The sequence below is a fragment of the Gallinula chloropus genome (genome assembly GCF_964237585.1).
Source record: "Gallinula chloropus genome assembly, chromosome: 2".
NCBI classification, from domain to species: Eukaryota; Metazoa; Chordata; class Aves; order Gruiformes; family Rallidae; genus Gallinula; species Gallinula chloropus.
In genome coordinates, this window is record NC_140086.1 from 46,486,196 (window position 1) to 46,506,899 (window position 20,704).

The 20,704-nt window shown below is 39.9% G+C and overlaps 1 protein-coding gene across 1 annotated transcript in view; it reads right to left on the minus strand.

Moving 5' to 3' along the window:
* The window catches only part of ASXL3 (ASXL transcriptional regulator 3), a gene marked incomplete at both ends in the record, with an annotated part of 128,485 nt that overhangs the window by 20,494 nt on the left and 87,287 nt on the right, over nucleotides 1–20,704 (minus strand). Inside the window, one exon of the mRNA XM_084280174.1 lies at nucleotides 17,892–18,055. Within this exon, the coding sequence (XP_084136300.1) occupies nucleotides 17,892–18,055 (164 nt within the window). The remainder of the gene's footprint in view (nucleotides 1–17,891; nucleotides 18,056–20,704) is intronic.

A 20,704-nucleotide genomic window follows, 5' to 3' on the forward strand; every position in this document is an offset into this window, starting at 1 on the left:
AAAGCCCTATCTGCTAAAACCCAGTATCTGCTTGCATTACAAAGCAAATGCCAAACACTCTTATCAAAAGGAACTGAGTAATCTTTCTATGAACAAGTACTTCAAACATTTTCCTCCAAGTTCCCCTGAAAAGTCTCTTCTGAAAGAAGGCAGAGGTTATTTCTGTAGCTCAGCCCAAAAACGCACACTGGTGCTTTAATAGGGAAACAGCAAATACTGCATAGGTGTGTACCAGTAGGGATCCTAATATTGGCAGCAATTTTTGAAGACCAGGAATTAGCAAATCTACTATTTTTAACTTTCAAATTATTCAAAATTCTCCCAGTGTACTTATAAAACTACTAATGATGCACTATATATAGTTCCTGTGAAGTGTAATATCACACGATTTGACCGTAATATCTCACAATACAAAAAATCATCAAGAGAAGTGAAGGCTCGTCCAAATTAAGTGCCCAAGTAATTAGACACTTTCTACAAACTGCTACTAACCTTCTTTTGTGGTTTTATATTTTATCTTGGGGGAAGAACAGCCCTATCATTCACAGATTTTCCCAGAGGTATGTAAAAGAGTTACATGCATAGGATGGAAGGTAAGAGAAAATAAATTCTAGCACTTTTGCATGAAAGCCTCCAAAATATTAAAAATGAAGAATTCAGCATAATTTATATCAAACACAGGAAAAATTGCATTTTATTTCTAATTACATTCTATTTATGTATGTGGAGAGAAACTACTGCTGTTCTGTAACATGGAACAAACGTGATTCTCCAGTAGTGGGCACCAGCATCAAACTGACCTGCAGTGAATGTGTAGTGCAAATGTAGGATCTGAAGATGTGGCAACCATAGTGTCTGACTTTCCGAAGACAAACACTTTGGAGAAGTGGCTAAACAACATGCCCGTCTCATTTCAATCTTGATGAGCAAAGAGCAGAAGTTCACAGTGACAGGGAACACCGGTATTTCCCCACCCAAAACTCTTATATTAAGATGAAAGTCCAAGTACACAGAAATAAAGACTTAATTTAGGTGCTCTGTGTCATCACTCCAGAAGCCCGCTGTTTCCACTAGCAGTAAAGAAAGAATACAGAAGAAAAGATCCTTAACTAGGGCTTTTGCATTTTCTACCTAAGTTAGCCAGCATGAAACATCCCCTCACAATTTAAATCCTGAGAGAACACCAATAAATACATATGTAGTGTACCAGAGGTTTGCTGGTTCCATAAAATACCTGAAGGATTAATAATTCCTATCAAATCTACTAAAATGTGATAGTAAGCTTTAGAATAGATTGCAACAGCACAATACACCTCTCAATGTGCACAACCTTCTACACCAGTGTGGTACCAACACCTCGCTGGCTACCGACACACAGCACAGCACTGAGAGGGCTGCTCTGGGGAAAGCCAGCTCCATCCCAGCCAGACCCAATATAGAAAGGGATGGTGGCAGCATTCCTGGCTGGAATTCAGTTTAAGGTTAAAACAACTAATGTCAAAGTCTAGACATGGCCTCGGTTTCCAATCTCCTATTATAGTCAATGCATGTCTAGCTGCTGCAGTCAATGGAGCCAAGAGGATTATTTAGCTGACCAGCAAGTCAGCACCTACCTTACAGCAAGTCAAATAGCTCTTCAGGCTCTTTGTTCATGTATTGACTCAATCTGCATCATCTGTAATGGGATTTAGACACTTGCAGACACACAAGTTCAGAAATTCATTTGGAGGAGAATCCTATCCTCTGCACCAAACAGCTCAGGAACTGGATATGGGAAAGCTACAGAGAGGCATACAGAGGTAACACGCTGCACGAACAGAAAGGTGTAACAAGAAGAGCACTGACCACATTACAGAGCACAACCTAAAGGACGAGGCAGTGCATTTCTGAAGGCCAGCTACCTTGTCACTGGCTACTGAACAGTTATAAAAAGACACCCTTTGTCACACAGAGCAGAAGTAGATGCAAACTCTCTGGATACAATTGGACAAAGTGTCCCAGGCACAAGCAGCCACAAATGTGCTCCACATGCTCCTGAGCACTGACAGAACAGACTATAAACCCACATCCGCTGCACTGGACACCAAAGACTACACCTATTCCTCTTGAAACTGCATATTTAAAGTGGGTACATGTATATTTTAAGTAGGCATTCTCAGGCACCAATAACTCGTTTACCTGTGTGACTGACCAGCAAGTTTGAAATTGAGATGTAACAGCACAGTGCCCAGAAGCACACCATCAGAGAACAAAAAGCTCTCTCCATGCCTACAGGACAGATGGAGAGGGATTGTTTATCACGGAGCGTAGTGACAGGACAAGGGGTAATGGCCTTAAACTGAAGGAGGGCTGATTTAGATTACGTATTAGAAAGAAGTTCTTCCCTGTGAGGGTGGTGAGGCTCTTGCAGAGTATGCCCAGAGAAACTGTGGCTTCCCCTTCCCTGGCAGTGTTCAAGGCCAGGTTGGATGGGGCTTTGGGCAACCTGGTCTAGTAGAGGGTGTCCCTGCCCATGGCAGAGGGTTGGAACTAGATGATATTTAGAGTCCCTTCCAACCCAAACTACTCTGTGATTCTACAGTAAACCCTCTAAACCTTCATATAATATTTATATACAGAGAAAGGGAATCACAAAATTAGAACCTGTTCTGATAAAAGAGGAGCCAGTTCCAAGAACTGATTAAGAAAAGCCAGTGCTCCTAGTGTCCAAGAGATTCACCACCTCCAAAAGGGATTCCAAGGGAGAAATGAAGGGGAAATGAGGACAAGTGACCATCTGATGAACTTCATGAAGGTCTTGGTTGGTATGATGCCTGCAAACTCTATCCATTTCACTGATTACTAAACTTTGATGTCCATCTATCTTCGCTCTAAGAATACAGCCAGAAATGAGACTGAATGGATCAGAAACAACTAGGAGATTCCATCACAGAACTCAGGGTCCTGTTGATGCTTTTATCAGTAGTAACAGATACATACCAGTAATGAAGTTGTAGTTTGGTAGCTTCTGTAGATAGAATGGCTTTGGCATCTTCACCCATGGGATGATGCCCCAAGAAGTTTTAGAGATATGGCAATAAGTAAGCAAAGATGGAAAACAGCTCTTATGGAGGAAAGGAACATGCTGTAGATACAAACTCAACAATTTCTCCAAAATTTGAAAATACATTTAAATAGTGGCCCAATAGTATGGGCAAATAAAAATAAAATACTGTTCTGTGGACCACTGCCAAAGCAAGTTTATTTATAAATGGAAGGGTTAAAGAAGGGGCCAGTGTGATGACAGAGATAAGGCTGTATACTAATGCAAGAGCTACAGAGGAGGACTTGGAAGATTTAGTTGACTCAACTGGCAAAATGGAGATCTGATAATTCGTATGAGTTATAGCAATATAAAAGACTAAAGCTTGTTTGGGAAAAAAAAAGAAGAAACAGCAACAGCATTGGCAAAAAAAAAAGTATTTCAAGTAGGCATACTTTGATAAACAAAGAATTAGTTGGGAGAATCCCCAAGAACATGGTGCTAGTGAAAAAGGAGTTAAAGAAACCTCAGAGTTCTTTAAATAAACAATACTGACCTCAAGAAGTGCAAAGCCTCCTGCAAAGGAATAATGAGGACTGTACAATGAGACCACATTGTCTTAGTTAGGGACTCACTGTTGATCTCACAGCATGCAGAGAATGGAAATGAGGTCAATTTACTAAGCAAGAATACCACAGCAGAACGTGGTATAATGGGCCAAAATTAGGCACAGTTGGTAAAGAGACACATCAAACTCCAGAAGAAATAATTCTGTAAGTACATTAGGAGCAAGAAGATGATGAAATAAAATGTCAGTGTGCTGTGCAATACATGGGGAAAGCTAGAGGGATACAGAGACAAAGCTAATGCTCATGCTACCTTTTTTGTATCCATCCTCACCACATACCTGCTTAATACAATTAATGCCAGCAACAAAAGGCAAAAAGAGTAAGCTCTCACCTTGAACAAGCAAGGCACTGAATAAATGTTATTTAAATACATACAAATATTCTGGGTTTCACAGAGTAGCCCAGTTAAATGCCCAGTTATGAATCAGAACTGTTAAAAGACAGATTTCAGAGCAGTGAAGAGGATTACAGCAAAATGATACGTGCCAGCTCTAGGTATACAGCACATATAGATCACCTGTGTCCAAAGAAGAGGAAAAGCACAGCTAAGGACTTACAGACTAATCCTGCTTCAGAAGAATTTTACGGGTTACACACAGACAACCTATTCTTCTTTGAGATTCCCTGGGGTGTCCTAAGATATTCATATGGAAACATTCTAGGCAGATACAACCCAGAACCCACAGGTGACCTGTAACCTTCTGAGGAAGAAGCTGGATACTCGACTACACACTGCAGCGCATCTCAATTGACACAGGAATGTTTAAATATCTTGCTTGCTCCCCCTGCCTTCAAGCTCTGGAGACTATGTGCAATGATTAAAGCACAAGATATCACACAATCCACAACTGCCTGGACGTTAACAAGGAGTTGAGCAACAGCCAACACAGATTTGTCAAGAATAGGTCACGTCAAGTCAGTCTGTTTTATTTCTGACAGCATAAAGGGCTTTGTGTAGAAGAGACACAGCACAAGTTTTATGTCTTGATTTTAACAATGCCGTGTCATGTGACATTTTCTTAAGCAAAGCTAGGGTATATAAATTGTAATTAGGTGGCTACAGAGCTACTCAGAACTCTCTACTTAGGAAATCTGTTTGTTTATTGTCAACTGGAAGGCGATATTTCAGGGACATAATAGAGAAATGGAAAGAATTTGTAGAACATCAGTGAGAGAGGGATCAAGTACACCTAGATCTATGACTGACATTTAGAATTCTCTTGGAGGAGTAGAGAATTACTTTGGAAACAATAGGGACAAGTAGGGTCTTTGCAGCAGTGGCAAATGCAACGTTTCAGACTCTTGTATTAAGACATAACTTGTAGAAATACACAATGAGGAAACTAAGTGGCTATGTAATGCATCTACAGAGAAGTATTTGTGGCTTAAGAGCACGTGGGCTGGTCACAAACTGAATGTGTCTAACTTCCTATAAAGTTGCAAAGGTGAGTGCAACAGTGGAAGTTATGAATGAGAGTACTGTATAAAACCACAAAAATCAGTTCTGCTTTTCTTCGCGTTACTTGTCACTTGAGCCAGGCTAACACGTTCAACTGTTGCAACTCAGAACTGGTACAAAGCTCAAAGGAGAAAAATGAGGCTCAGCACAGATTTAACGTTCTAGATCTACAAAGACTCCATTAACAAGGGCTGTTTCTCAAGAAAAAGAAACAGGGGGATGGGAAACAGGCATTTTTAATTCTGCCTTAGTGTAGAGAAGACTAAATAAATTCTCCTTTCTTTGCATATTTTCTATGTTAAGATATAAATGATGCTAAAAAAGTGTTTAAAAATCAGTATCCAAGTGTTTAACAGTTTACAAAGCTAATGGATGGTATATCTAATTGCCATCTATTACATCATCATTAAAAGGAAAACTAAAAGCACTCTTGTGTGCACTTCTCTTCTGACCAATTGCCAGCCTTTTTTTTTTAAGAAAGGTGCTTCCTTGCATTGTCTCCAAGGCCTCTAGCCTCTTAATGCCCTTACAGTGGCATCACTCTATGCAACCTAGCATGACTGACCACAGCTCACAATTCACATCTGAAACAACCACTCATCTGGACAGAATGAGCTTCAGAAACACTGTGATTTCCTAAGAAAATGGCTCAGCTTTGCTGCATGGTATTCAAATTGAAGATTGCAATCAGTTCCAAAATATCTTAAATGGATGTCACAGCACGGAGCATTGCACTGTCTTCTGGCTCTGCTTCTATTGTGGACACTCAGTTTCAGGAATCATCTTTTTGAAACACAAACATGTGGTATCAGCCACCACAACTGTGCTTCATGATGGCTGGAAGGAACCTTATTCACTTGTCAACAACTTCTTTTCTAGCAGTTGATAGCTTGAGGCATATTCAAAAGCAAGTTAGATACTTTCTGTTCTTGAGGCTGAGTGGCATCCCTGTAGAACAGACTTTTCATTAAGCCCAACAGCCAGAACTTATCACTGGGAAATACAGCATGGCTGCAGAGAATAGTATTATAAGGCCATATGTTTCATCCTTAGCAATGTTTTCTAGAAAAAAACCCATAAATGTTACCATTGCAAAACGGACAAAGCACTAAAAAGTGGAACAGAACTTATTACTGTGGGTGCTCTTGTCAGTCTCTGGACTGTTTAATTTCTGACACATTCTTCAGAAACTCTACCAAGATCTGCTTGCACTTATATAACCTTAAATTCTATAATGTAAAACAATGATTCTCCTGTTCATTACTTTGGCTAATGATCTGGGAACCAATTATGTCAAGGAACTCTCCATAGCTAGCGCTCTCCCTGTCAAGTAACAGTTGACAATTATAAAACTTAACTTTTGCCCCTCTCAAAATTACTTTGAAGTCAACTTGCATATATTTCTAGTATGAAAATAATGGAGGATGTTTCTCCATTACCTACAGAATACTGCTGACTGCCCAAATATGGGATTACCTATATAAAAGTATTTTTTCCACTTATAAAACTACCGTTGAAAGAAATTGTGATAAATGGGACCAAACTAAAAGGATGCTCTAACAGTTGGCAAGTCTATAATAGAGAGCGAGTGTGAATGGCTTGGGTGAGAAAAAGAAAAGCAGCTGCAGTTGTCACAAAAAAATCTGGAAGTTATTTTAAACAGTGGCTGCATTTCTGGTGATAGTGTTTCTGCTACGCAGCTCAGTGTTAAACAAAGATACTATATTTTTCAGCAGTCAGTAATATGTGAGTGGTACCATATGGTAACAGCAACAGATAAAATCAGAGGTTGAACTAACCCTTGATAATTGCAAGGAGTAGATCATGTTGATAGCGCCTGTGAAACATTACATAATAGCCAATTACTAGGAAAGCTGTCAAATAAAAGATTTCTATTTAGTTTAGCTGGCATAAGACTGAAAAAAGGGGATTTTTATTTATCATAAATATTTCAGTCCATTTGATATAACTGTGGCTACGACTCATATATATGTATTCACCATCTCCTATTTATATCAGTTGAACTCTGCCAGTAATCAATGCTCTAACTTTCAGTATGCAAAAGACTTCCATGGGCGAGTTGCCTACTGCATAAAATACAGCACCTGATTGCTATTAGAAGTTGCCACTCTGTATTTCATTTTGTTCTGGTACATTAAAAAGGCCAAATCCTGTAATTTATAGAATTTTTTTTTTTTTTCATGTAAATTTTGGTGCCCTTCTCTGGATTCTTTCCACAGTTTGTGAACGGGCCATGCTTAATATTCAGGAAAATGACTTAATACTATTTATTTAATGAAAGGGTAATTTCTTTAGGACAACTTGTTGTTGCTGCTTAAAGGCTGACTGAATAGGTGTTTCTGCTGCGCTGTCCACAATCATGACCACAGCTTCTTTTGAAATTTGATTGAGAAACTAGCAATGGAATAACCCACACCGTTATTTCCAGGGCATAACAGTGTATGCTTTTCTACACTACAGCCCCACTGCCACTGTTTAGCTTCAGTGTTCAGGCTGCCTTACTATAGAACTCCCAGATTACCTCTGAACTTTTGGGTATGGAAACAGTCACCAAAAGACAAAGTTCAAGAATCCACAGCAAGTACCTGTAGGTGTGACTGATAACTCCTATTTCCCTTAGAACTGGCAGGGAAGCAGAGTTTGGAGATGCAGAAAAGGAACTCTACGGGGATAAACATGTGGCGCGACCAGGCCCTGAAACAAAACATGTACAAGCAGCCCCAACAAGGAAGTTGGTAACAGCAAACAAAACCATCTTCAACACAAGCTGCCACACAGTGAACAGAAAAATTAAAACTTTTGGCCTTTAATAAATTATTAGATTACTAGCTGTGTATGCTTGACTGAAGAAATTAAGACTTCTGTAAATTCTTTACAGAAAAGATGGTAGGGCAAATATGCCCTTGCAAACTATGTCTGGGTAGGATGGAAAAAATCCACAACTTCTCTAGCCAATCTGTGCCCTCACTATAAAAAAAGTTTTACTTTATGTTCATATGGAACATATGGTGTGTCTGGACACATCCTGTCTCTTGGTTTGTGCCCACTGCCACTGGTCCTGTCACACCTGTCCTTCACGTATTTATATACATTGGTAAGATTGTCCCAGTCTTTCTCTTCTCTAGGCTAAGTCCCATCTCTCAAAGGCCTTTCCTCATATGAGAGATGCTCCAGTCACTTAATCCTCTCAGTGTCTCTTCACTATAGTCTCCAGCACCTCCGTGGCTTTCAACTGGGAAGCCCAGAATTGAACAAAGCATCTAGGTGTGGCCTTACGAGTTAGATCAGATGATCTAGCAAACTCCCATCACAGTGATGTCATCCCACTCACCTCTCCTCTGAGCTTGACCCCTAAGATCTATACCAGACTGTAATCCACCCTATAGAAGAGCTCCATACACATATGCTGCTCCTCTTGAGGGCAACCACTCCTCCTGTCATCTCTGTCTGTCTTTTCTCAAAAGAAGCAAACTTTCATCAATGGTTTTGGTATACATAAAAAAGGGAAAGAGAAACATGTGCAGAGAAAGGCACAGGATAACACTGTAGAGGAGCAAAAAAAGGGAGTGGAATGAATAGCAAAGGAGTTGGTAATCACCAAGTTTAATACAAAACGTTGATGATTTCAGGTCTTGAGGACACAGATGGTAGGAATGTGGAAGAAGTAATGCAGTTGGAAGCTACAGAACATTTTTTAAAAAAACAGACAGCGCTTGCCAAAACCCACAGAGACAAAAGGATAGCAACTGCTTCTTTGCCTGAAGATAAGGAACACTTAGAGAGAAGCTCATCTGAAACACAAAAATACATGCACAAATTTACACACAGTGCTACAACTTTGAAGAAAAATCTGTCCTTTCTTAATACAGTTTCCTTGTATTTAAAGCCAACAATGGAAGAGTTTCTGAGTTTAAACTAGGAAAACAGGAGCATAAGAAACCTGCTTCTGACAGGATGCAGCTATTAGGACTTTTGCTGTTGTGACCACAAAACGGTGATAGTAAAGCTGAGAAGTACATGAATCATAAGACAGATACATCTAATAAAAGCAGACAACAGGACATGGATCTGCTCCCAGAATAACAAACGCAGCCACCCCTGCTTGATGTTTTGGGTAGGTGTCATTGAAAAATACCAGCTTACACTATGTCTCTCACAGCAACTATGACGTAATACAACTTGAGTGCCAGCCTTCGCTCTGTATCCTCTCTTCCATGGGTCTCACCTTTCTGCAGTAGAGTATAACCTGACTCAGAATATGGCTAAATTTATTTAGTCCAGATCATGAAGTTATCAATCCTTGTAAGAAAAACTTGTCACTTCCAACTCATCGTCGACATAACATACACAGTTTGTCCTCGAATACAAAATGGAAAGACAGATTCAGAAGACAGATGGTGAAAGTAATTTAAAAAATAACCAGACTAAACTTAGAAGTAAAACATCAAAGGATGAAAAAGAAAATATCTACTACTATAGGAATAATCGTTTCAGACAAGAGGAGAAAAGGAAGAAGAGTCTTTTAAAGAAAGAAACAAAGACCTTTTCCATCTTCACTAAAGTGGGAAATATGCCGAGTAAGACTGAAGAATTGCAAACATATGTTTTCAAAATGAAATGTGACTTGTTAATTTAGACCTTGTCTAAATCAAGAAGACAAGTGGGATAGCTATATTCATTCCAATACACTGTAGTGTCAAAGAAGACAATAGAATCCAATCTGGTTGCACTCAGATGCAAGAAATTAAATGAAGAATTTAAGGAGAATAATAAATCTGGCAAAATGAAAAAGATAAAGCATGCTTTAAAAATGAAGCAAAAACCAAGTAAGATATAAGGAAAACTAGAATATGCAGCAAACAGTACCTTATAACTGCCTTCAAGTTAGAGAAATTACAATTAGAATTTATTTTTCTATTATATCCATGATACAAGCACCGATCTGAACCATGTCAGAACACCCAACAAACACCAAGTATTTAAAAAGGTATTAGAAGAGGCACATATGCCCAGAAAAAAAAGGTAAAATAGAAAAACATACATAGATTGTGATTAAGGCAAGCATGTATGAAAGTTATTTTAAAAAGATCCTTGGAGACTTTCAGAAAGTAAAACGTTATTAAATCATCCAACAATGCTCATATGTTGGGCAAGGTACAGATATGTTGGGGAAGGCATAGAAAAAGAAATGTAAGCAGCCATGGTCTACCTTTTGATAAAAATAAAAGGCATATGTTTTTGACCCCAAGAAGAAGAAGGTGCAGGGATGTTACATGTAAACATCTAAAATTAGCCAGTGTCATAAATGAAAACCCTGCACCCAAACCCTTTTCTCTGGGCACTAGAAAATATTGCCCTCCTGTGTGGGGGGAAAAAATGCATATCCTTAACATATCCTTAACAAGGTAAAGGAAATTTAAGTTTAAATAATTCAAAGATTAGCAATGTTCTGAAATAATTAGGAAAACCCTCAATGTCCTTTCCTCATTTTTATTTAAGCAGCACATACATACTGAAAAGAAAGTGGGGAGGAGGGAGAGAGAGAGAGAGGAGGAGGGGGAGAGCGGGAGAAAGAGAAGGAGAAAGAAGGGGTGAAGAGAAGGAGAGAGACTGCAGCAGAAGCATGGATGGATCGCTTCTGCTTGCTTGTTTTTTCACAGCACTTGCATCCAATATCTTGTTTCAAGTCCTTGGCTGACTTCAGGTGGAGAACCCTAAGGAATGTTGCAATCTCCATCTAATTCCAGTGCAGCCCTACAGTGGCAACGCTGGAGGCACTGCAGACCAACTCACATTACTTAATCATCAGCATTTAGCAAGAAAGAAACAGCTGAAACACTACACACTGCAGTGGTGTAATGCGCCCTCCACAGCCACCTAATCTGAAGCACGCCTGTCCCTGGTGTCCATGTATGTTACCATTTACGTCTATAGATTAGTTATAGTCTCGTAACACAGGTCCTAGCACGAAGTCTTTTAAAAAGGCACTTGTGCAAGTACTTTCCCACTGGAAGGGAAGCCTTTTATCAATTCTTTTCTCTTTTTAAGTGCTAATAATTCTGTTCAAATGTAAATGGAACTGGTACTGGGTACAAGGTCCTCCTTTTACTAAACAATAACAGCTGTGCACTGTACTTTATAAAATGTGTTTGGTGGGAAGGAGAGGGGAACAAAAGCTTCACTAGTTTACATCAGAAGAACTGAGTGCAGGGTCCCTCAACACACCAGAAGGACTTAGGGAAAGGATGCTGTAGAGGCAGCTGTGGATCTTGTATTTTTAGCTCTCAGCACGGCTGTGTCCTACTAGATGTTCTACCTGACCTGAGCCTTGGTACAGACAAAAGCAATTGCAGTAGTTCTGCTTACACCTCCGCAAAACTTGTTCATAAAGGTGAGACATGCTTCAAGTGTGACAAGAGCTTGTAGCTAGGGCTTTAGAAATGAAACAAGGACTTCCACAACATGGATGTGGCATGGTGGGAAACGCTTACTCGCGCTTCTGAAATACAGTGACCAAGCCTGCAGAAATACAAAAACATGACACTTAATCAAAAATGTAAAGCTTCCTACTCATGCACGTAGAAATACTGATGCTGTGGAGGACCTCTAAGGATTACTGCAAACAAGCAAACAAGAATTCCATTACCACATCAATCAGAGCAGCCAGATTACAACATGATTGCAGTGAGCCTTACCGCACTGCACGAGGGAAGCTAAAAGACTATTCCTGCAGCTAAAGCCAACGGGGATTTCTGAAGCAAAATCCTTCAGCCTTCAACTAATATAAAGTGAAACTGATGTTTGTTGTTAATACGTGACTGAGATGTGCAGATACACCACCCGTCCAGCTGTGGTATTAACTTGCAGCACAAGGACAGAGGGGGCCGTCCAGGGTAGTAACCTCTCTGAACACCCCTGGCTGCCTGAACTCAGGAATCAGAGCCCCCAAATCTTATTGAAAAAGCAGCTTAAATGCTCTGGAATTTCTTCATCCATCTAAGTCTATAAGATGCCTATATTACAACTACCCTAATAAAGCTGTGCAAATAAAAGCACATTACAACTACGCCATGCTACCCACATTAACCAATAAAACCAAAGCAAAAATGTCAGTTAAAGGGGGAAATGTGACATAAAATGACCTTCAATTACTACACACACAGGGGTGCCAATTTAACAGCTTTTTGAATACGCTTAGGTGCAGAAAACATATGTTACATTTAACCTTCTAACACAAATGCTTTACTCTGAACTAAGTGCTTTTGTCATAACCACAAAACTATTTCAGTGTAAAACTCAAACATTTACAGGAACATAATAATAAATATCTGAAAACTACTGATGATAGATAATTGAAAAGGACAGCTAAAAGGTTGCAATATTAGCAGAGAAAGCAGCTAATACAGTGGAGAGAAAGGTAAAACAAACTTAGGAGCAAATAATACACACAGGACTAATTTCTGCAGTGTGATGTCTTTTACAGAAAACGCTGGAAAAATCCAGTGGCAAATACAATCTTCAAGTACTGATGAAGTTAAGAAAGCAAGTTGCACTGACACAAGGAAGGAACTGTGAAAACAAAGCTTCACTTACTCTCTTTTAATATAAAAATACATGCTGTAAGACATGTACTAAATAGTATTTCTACTACTGTAATAGCATAATACAATAACAATAGAATGAAATACACACTAAGTGTCAGAATGGCAGACACCACACCTCTCTCCTTGTCTTTTACAAGCATAAGGATTTTGTGTATTCATTATCTGCTCTCCACTGCAGAACCCAAACTGACGTGCTTGGGAGTAGGAGCAATTTGTGTGCATCAAAAGCAATAGTTACCTTTTGTTATCATTGCTCAAATGGCAAGAACAGATATTGAGCTGAGTCATATGACAAGAAAGCACAGATGTTTTGGAATGGAATTCTGTAGGCAACCTCCCCGAAATTAGTTCTAACTATTTTAAACTAAACAGCAAAAACCACTGACATCAACCTGTGTCTTCCCAGTGCAAGGTGATACAATCAACCTGGAAGTGCCAGCATCAACCTAAATTGAGTAGATCAAGACAGAAACACAGGACCTGTGCTGACCTTAACATGACAGGATGCTGTACTGTTATTATATAACAACAGTACTGGCACTGACCCAAGAGACACTTATTAATTTGGGCTTCACTGATTCAGAAATTTTTAAAGAAGAGATTAAGGTGGGTTTTGACCCATTTTAGAGTCTTTTGATTTGTATTTCACGTTTTTCTTTTTAGTAGACTGGCTTACTATAAGCCTGAAATATTCACAGGCATTTCTGCAATACTACATGGCTTAACCATTTCCTTAAGAATATTTAAGATTTTGAATTTAAGTAACTCCCCCTGACTATAAACTGTGGATTGAATCAGAATAGAAGAGCGCACTACATGTCTTTCATAAAACAAGTACAGCTAAAAAAAGACATAATTTTTAACTATATTATTCTCTAATGTTTTAAGTGCTCTTCATGAGCAGGTTTGGGCAGATAAAATGGCACTGCATCCTGACACATGGGTCTGAGAAGGCTTTGAGATCCTTTATGGGGGTTTTTGTAGGAGAAAACTCCCATCCCATGTGAAAGGGCAGGACAGGTGCAAACCACAAGAGGCTCAGCAGAACACAGTATTACCAAAAGAGAAAACACAGGACAGGGAGTTAAGTTCTTGAAAATCAGAGTAGTTAAGCATTTGTAGAGTTTGGAAAGACAGACTTTTTTTCAGAGCATTTAGGAAAAACCACTTTGTTTAGCTCTCTAAGGATGAGTAAAATCACTTCCGCTTTACAGTACTACTCAGATGAGGCAGCACTTCTCTTCTTGGAAGCTTACCACAGGGGTGTATTTCTCTTCACTTTGCCCATACCCTGGTGTTACTAGCAGGAATCTGACTCCCCAGTAGCAGCAGCAAGGAAAGCTGATGCAGGCAGGATACTGCCAGCTGCCACTCCTTTTCAGCAACATGTCACACAGACCTGCTAATCATCCTTGCACAACATACACTGCTTAATTAATATTTAAAGAGGCACTGAGGCAGTGTAGTAATCTAGATACAGACAACAACTTCCTGCTTTGAAGATGATTTGCTGAGAGGTGGTCAGGAAGGCTTCTGTTACGCGCAATTATCAACTTGATGCATTAATATTATAAGCAAGTATTTGATGAAAATGCCATTGTTCTTCAGATGTAGACTGTTATAATTAGAGATGAAAAGAAAAATACTTCACTGGGATTTGTGACAACTGAAATCTTTTGTGCAGATACTTTGCTTTCTATATAGTTTCTATACCTCCCCAGTTTCTTTACTGTCAGCTCAGTCATCTAGGTCTCTCAGGGGGTGACCCAACAGGCTTCTATATGAGCTAAGCTTTGTTTTTGAGCCTCTGAGTCCATATAGATTAACAAACTGCTGAAAATCTGGATGTTTGAATTTCAGGCGCGAGGTCCCCAGTATGCAGTGATGCAACGTTTTTGAGCAGTCTGCTAAACACTCAAGCCTGGGTCATGGCTGCTTCTTTGACTAATGTCTGCACACTATTTCACTCTGAACCCAAACGAAAGCAAATTAAATCCTTGATAAAACATATCTGCCATAACTGCCAACTCGCTCCGATTTCTTTTATGGGCATTTTGAACGGAGAAAATTGCACACAGGCCTCATTGCTACCAGAATAAAATTTAAACTAACACACAAGCTGACATCAATTTCAAGTGTGAATAACTGATGACACAATTTATCTTTTCCTAAGGGAAAAAAAAAATAAAGCAATGATTCCACACTTCCACTTTGTCAAAAAATCTATCTGGAGTAGGAAAAATGACAGCAACAGCATCAGCAGAGCTGTTCTCAACTTCTTCCATTGTGGGACATATTTCTGAGGCCCTTTGTTCCGTGGACTCCCAGGGCTCTTGTTCCACAAGGGGCTCTCTGATAGCAACCACAAAACTTGAAAGCAAAAGAAAAAACCTGAAGACATGTTCCATGAAGCTCCTGACTTGGCCCTGAATTTTTTCTGAACTTATTAGACTTAACTGGGGTTGAGAGAGAAGTCATTTATTTATAATAAACACTTGCACACTCACAAAAAAGAAAACCTCAACTCCCTTAACTAATGGTTTCTAAAAATGCTTATTCAAACTGACATATGCATGACAAGTTTCAGCTCAGTACGATTTAAAGAGGAGGAGTTATACCGCCCAGAAAAATGGTGTTTATGACAGAAATGACAAAGGATCATTCATCACAGGGTTTTTCTATGTGGAGCAGTAATAAAGCTTAAATGAGACTGCACTTCATTAGTAATTTATTTCACAGATCACTATATATACACAAATAGCATAACTCTATTACATTTTTATAGTGCCATTCATTATGGTACTTCACATACTATATCCACATCATGACAACACAGAAATGCAGCTTTCTCTGGGGAAGGCAGCAGTGCACAGCCAGAGGAGCAGGAGCAGGAATTCTCAGGCCAAACAAGAAAGGAAAATATAAACCAACCAAACTGAACCCTCAGAGATGGGCAGCTAAGCCCAAGAATATTTTGACACTATTTTTGCTTGCCTGATGCCTGATTTGATTTTAACAGCAGAAATAAAACTGGAAGAAGTGACCAACACTGGAAACTTCCACCAGAGCCCCCTGACTGGGATTCTCTCTCCTTCTCCCAAGATCCTTGAGCACTACACTGGGATTTTCCACTTGCCACAGCAAGGAAGAGTATCAGTTCAGTTGCTTCCATTACTCTGTATTTGGGACGCTGCTCTTTAGGCACAAAGAAAGAGTAGATAGCAAGAAAAGGGATGCAGTTCTTTCTCTACTAACACCTTTGCAGATTGAGGATTTGGGGCTATTTCACTTTCCACCAGACAGCAAATCCTCAAACTATCATGCTTAGAGGCCAAACGCTGTCATTAATCTTCTAGAATGGAGATTCCTATCTTCCAAACTCACATTAAAATATGGTATCCTTGACAAAACCACACAACACTGAGAGGACGACAGACAGAAGGACACCTGTAAAAGACATGTGACAACAGCTTTTTTTGTGACCGGTTTGCTTGCACAGTGAAAGTGCCCAATTACGTAGCGAAGGGCCTTTGAAATGCCACCTGCAATGTATATGTAACGTGATCGCTTTCAGAAGTAAAAATTAAAAGGAAATGCATTGCTTTTACTAGTGTAGAATGATTAAATTTGACCAATAGTCTCTTGATTTTCTTGCCAGACGGTCAGCTGTAAGAACACTGATAAGAAGGTAAATGGGTTGTCAGTTTGAGACTGTCCATTTTTAAAAATAAATTTTAAAATAAGAGACTTTTAAATAGAGGCCCCAGTGCTTGATATGTAAACTGGAAACTTTGACCGCTGGAGAGAAAAACATGATTTTATCTACCAGTTTTATTTGTTTTAAAAATTCTTTTGGTAAATTAACCAGAAAGAGAAAAAAAAAAATAATCCGAACTACCAGGAAAATACTTGCCAGGCACTAAGTTAAAAACTGGTCTACAGCAAGGAAAAAGATGCTCAAAATTTCTCAGTACTGCCTTCAATTGTCTTGTGGGAGGCTTGAGAATAAATACATTTACATTCTTTCTCCTATGGCTCTGGTTTTAATGTTCTTTTTCAATTATTCCATTACCAAAGTCTGTAATTTTAGTCCACTATATACAGTATCTAATTTGATAAGAGGCTGTGTAAATGTACCACAATACATTTTTTCTTTCTCTTTGTGTCTCATATTGCACTGCTTTCCCCTGTGTCACTGTGGCAGACACTAGCAATTAACAGTTTAAGAAATGAAACCATGGCATTTAACATACTGACTTAAGATCTGAGTTTTAATTAGTCATTTAAGTGACCTGGTTTCTCTAGTGATTACATAACAAGCGGGATACTGACCATCTGCAAAAAACGTAATGCCCTATTTAGGTAAGTTAATGTGTCTGAATTGAGCACATGAGTATTCCCCACTGAAACTGGAAAGACTGTTTAAATCCAGAAGTGAGGCAAGTGCATAAATTAAATTATTTTGGGCTCTCTTTGCGTTTTATCTGCTAGACATGCTGGAAAGATTTTATTTTTTTTTTTGCTGCTCTGAGATGCCTGTAATCTGAGCAAAAAATGCAGAAAGAATCAAACATTGTAGGAAACATGAAACTGAACTTATATTTCTACCATTACTCTCAAATAGTCCTCCTCAACAGACCTAATTAACAACCCATACAAGCCTACAGCTGTGAGCTCTGAACAAGAACTTCCTTACAAAAGGTGGGAATGAATGGATTCATTGCGCTGGAGCTGAGCAGATGCATAGGTAGGCATGCGTAAAAGGTGAGGAGGAGAAGAAACTAACAGAACTAATATTGACCTGGACATTGCTGGCAGAGAGCCCAGGAAGATGACAGATGAAAAGAGGTTCAATGTAAATAAAGTCTTGAGGATGAGAAGTTTATCTTCAACACCATACGCAGAAAAGCTAATTAAGAGATCTGGCAAGTTTGGAAGATCTTTAAGCCAGTTTCCATTTGGACAAATCTGGGAGCAGCATAGTTTTCAGAAAGAAGGGAAGCAGGAGCTTCTATGTCTAACAGTTTTACCTAAGAAAGTATGGACATATTCTCCTTATTCTTTTCTGGAACAATTCCTAGTCAACCACATCAGCCTATGCAAACACACTGTAAAAATTCTCATTAAAGAAAGAAATATTGCATGATGCTACTTACCTGCCTGTCTACTTCTGGAAGCAAAAGCAGGAGGTATTGTTGGAAATGCTGAGGTAAAGAAGCAAAGGTGTGTTTATTTATTAAAGCCCTCAGGTTAGTGTTCACTAGAATAGATCCTGGTGTTTCTATGTCAATATCCTCAGCTTTGGTCCATTTCAAATGTCCTGGAGTAAATAAACAGAAATAACTTTAAACATAAATAAAGGAAGAGAGTAAGAACAATTCTTCTTTTAAGTTTTTAGCTTTTATCGTATAATACAGTAAGGTCCACAGAAACAGTACTCTGAGAAAAGCAATACAGCCTGTTCTGGACCTTAAGAGCTTTTATATTCCTTGTATTTGTCTCTTGTGCTCTTACAGGATCCATGTTCCAGTCCACATCACAGCTGATATATTCTTACTTCCAGCTCAAAAGACCCTCTCAACATGTCATCAACATAATTATAAGCATCTATTTCCAAGCACAAGGCTGCTTGACGAGGCTGATGTGAATCAGTCACTATGGAGAGGTGCGCTGTTATATGGCCCATGTAACATGTCCCATAGCACCTGCTAAAAACTACCTATGTGAACAGACAGTGATCATAGATGAGAATATCTGATGTGTTTAATTAGTGCCTGGAAACATGCATTTCTCAGAATTTCCATAAGAACCTATGATCTAAACTGAGCAACACACAGAAGGCAACAGCAGTAATTATGCAAGGTTAGAACAGGGTCTGTGAGGAAAAAAATACAAACCCAGGAATCAGTAAGGTAAAGACTCAACAGCGGGAAGGGGAAATAGATAAATGGCTGATGCACAGCAGTAAAGAATAATGTCTTCTTTCTGTCCAGAGTGGACAGCAAAGGTAAGGAACCCTTGCACAGTAAGAAATATGTCTGCGATACTGGGAAAAGAGAGCTTTCAACCACCAAAGACAAGGAGACACTGGATTATTTCCACCAGACAGCATTACAGTCTTAACCAGTAGAAATAAACAGTATGTTAAGACACCTGTCAGGAATACCAGGTGTATCACTGGTTTTGCCCTATGCCTGGTGAACACATTAGATGACCACTGGAGGACCTACCTGGTCTCATTCTGTTATTAGTTCTAGAATAATATTTAGAACATACTTTTTAAAGCTCTTAAAACAGCAGTTGCTCCTATCTGCTTCAGGGTACACACATACTGCTACAATCCTTCTTTCCTCTCACTCTTAACTTACTAGCAACAAGAGGAGGCCTAAGGAGAATCTCCACAGTTTATTGGATGCAGGGGGAAACAAAGTGACAAAGGATGAGGAAAAGGCTGAGCTATTTAATGTCTACTTTGTCTCAGTCTTTAATAGTAAGATCAGTTGTTCTCTGTCCACCCAGCGCCCTGACATGCATGACAGGGACTGGGAGTGGAATGAAGCCTCCACAATCCAAGGAGAAATGACTAGTGACCTGCTACAGCACTTAGATACACATGGGGGCAGAGGGAATCTGTCCTAGGGTACTGAAGGAGCTGGCAGAAGTGCTTACCAAGCCAATTTATATCATTTATCAGCAGTCCTGAATAACCAGGGAGGTATCAGTTAACCAGAAGTTAGCAAATGTGATGCTCATCTACAAGAAGAGCCAGAAGGAAGGACCCAGGGAACTACAAGCCTGCAAGCCTAACCTCCGTGTGGAGAAAGTCATGGAGCACATCAACTTGAGTGCCATTACATGGCACATACAGAAAAAACAGGTGATAAAGCCCACTGAGCATGGGTTTATGAACAGCAGGTCCTGCTTGATTAACCTGATTACCTTCTATGACAAGGTGTCCCACTTAAGTGGATAAGGGATAGGCTGTGGATGTTGTCGACCTGGGCTTTAGTAAAGCCTTTGACACTCTTTCCCACAGCATTCTCCTGGAGAAACTGGTTACTCACAGCTTAGACAGATACACTCTTTGCTGGGTAAACATCTGACTGGCTGGCTGGGACCAAAGAGTTGTGGTGAATGGAATTAAATCCAGTTGGTGGCCAGTCACAAGTGGTGTTCCCCTGGGCTCAGAACTGGGGACAGTTCTCTTTAATATCTTTATCAATGGTCTGGACGAGGGGATCAAGAGCACCCTTGGTATGTGTGGGAGTGTGAATCTGCTTGAGGGCAGCAAGGTTCTACAGAGGGATCTGGACAGCCTGGATTGGTGGGCCAAGGTCAACTACATGAGGCTCAACAAGGCCAAGTGCTGGCTCCTACACTTGGGTCACAACCACCCCATGCAACATTACAGGCTTGGGAATGAGTGTCTGGAAAGTGTGGTAGAAGAGGACCTGTGGCTTTTGGTGAACAGCTGGCTGAATATGGTCCAGGAGGCCAAGGAGGCCAACAGCATCCTGGCTTCTATAAGAAATAGCGTGGCCAGCAGGACTAGGGAAGTGATCGTCCCCCTGTACTCAGCACTGGTGAGGCCACAACTCAAGTGCTCTGTTCAGTTTTGGGTGCTTCACTACAAAGACAGACACTGAGGTGCTGGAGTGTGTCCAGAGAAGGGCAATGAAACTGGTGAAGGGTCTAGAGAGCAAATTGTATGAGGACTGGCTGAGGTAACTGGGGTGGTTTTGCCTGGAGAAGAGGAGGTTGAGGGGAGTCCTTATTGGTCTCTACAACTCCCTGAGAGGAGGTTGTAGCCAGGCGGGGGTTGGTTTCTACTCCCCAGTAACAAGCACTGGGACAAGAGGAAATGGCCTCAGGTTGTGTGTGGGGAAGTTTAGATCGGATATTAGAAGAATTTCTTCACCAAAAGGGTTGTTAAGCATTGGAACAGGCTGCCCAGGGAATTGGATGAATC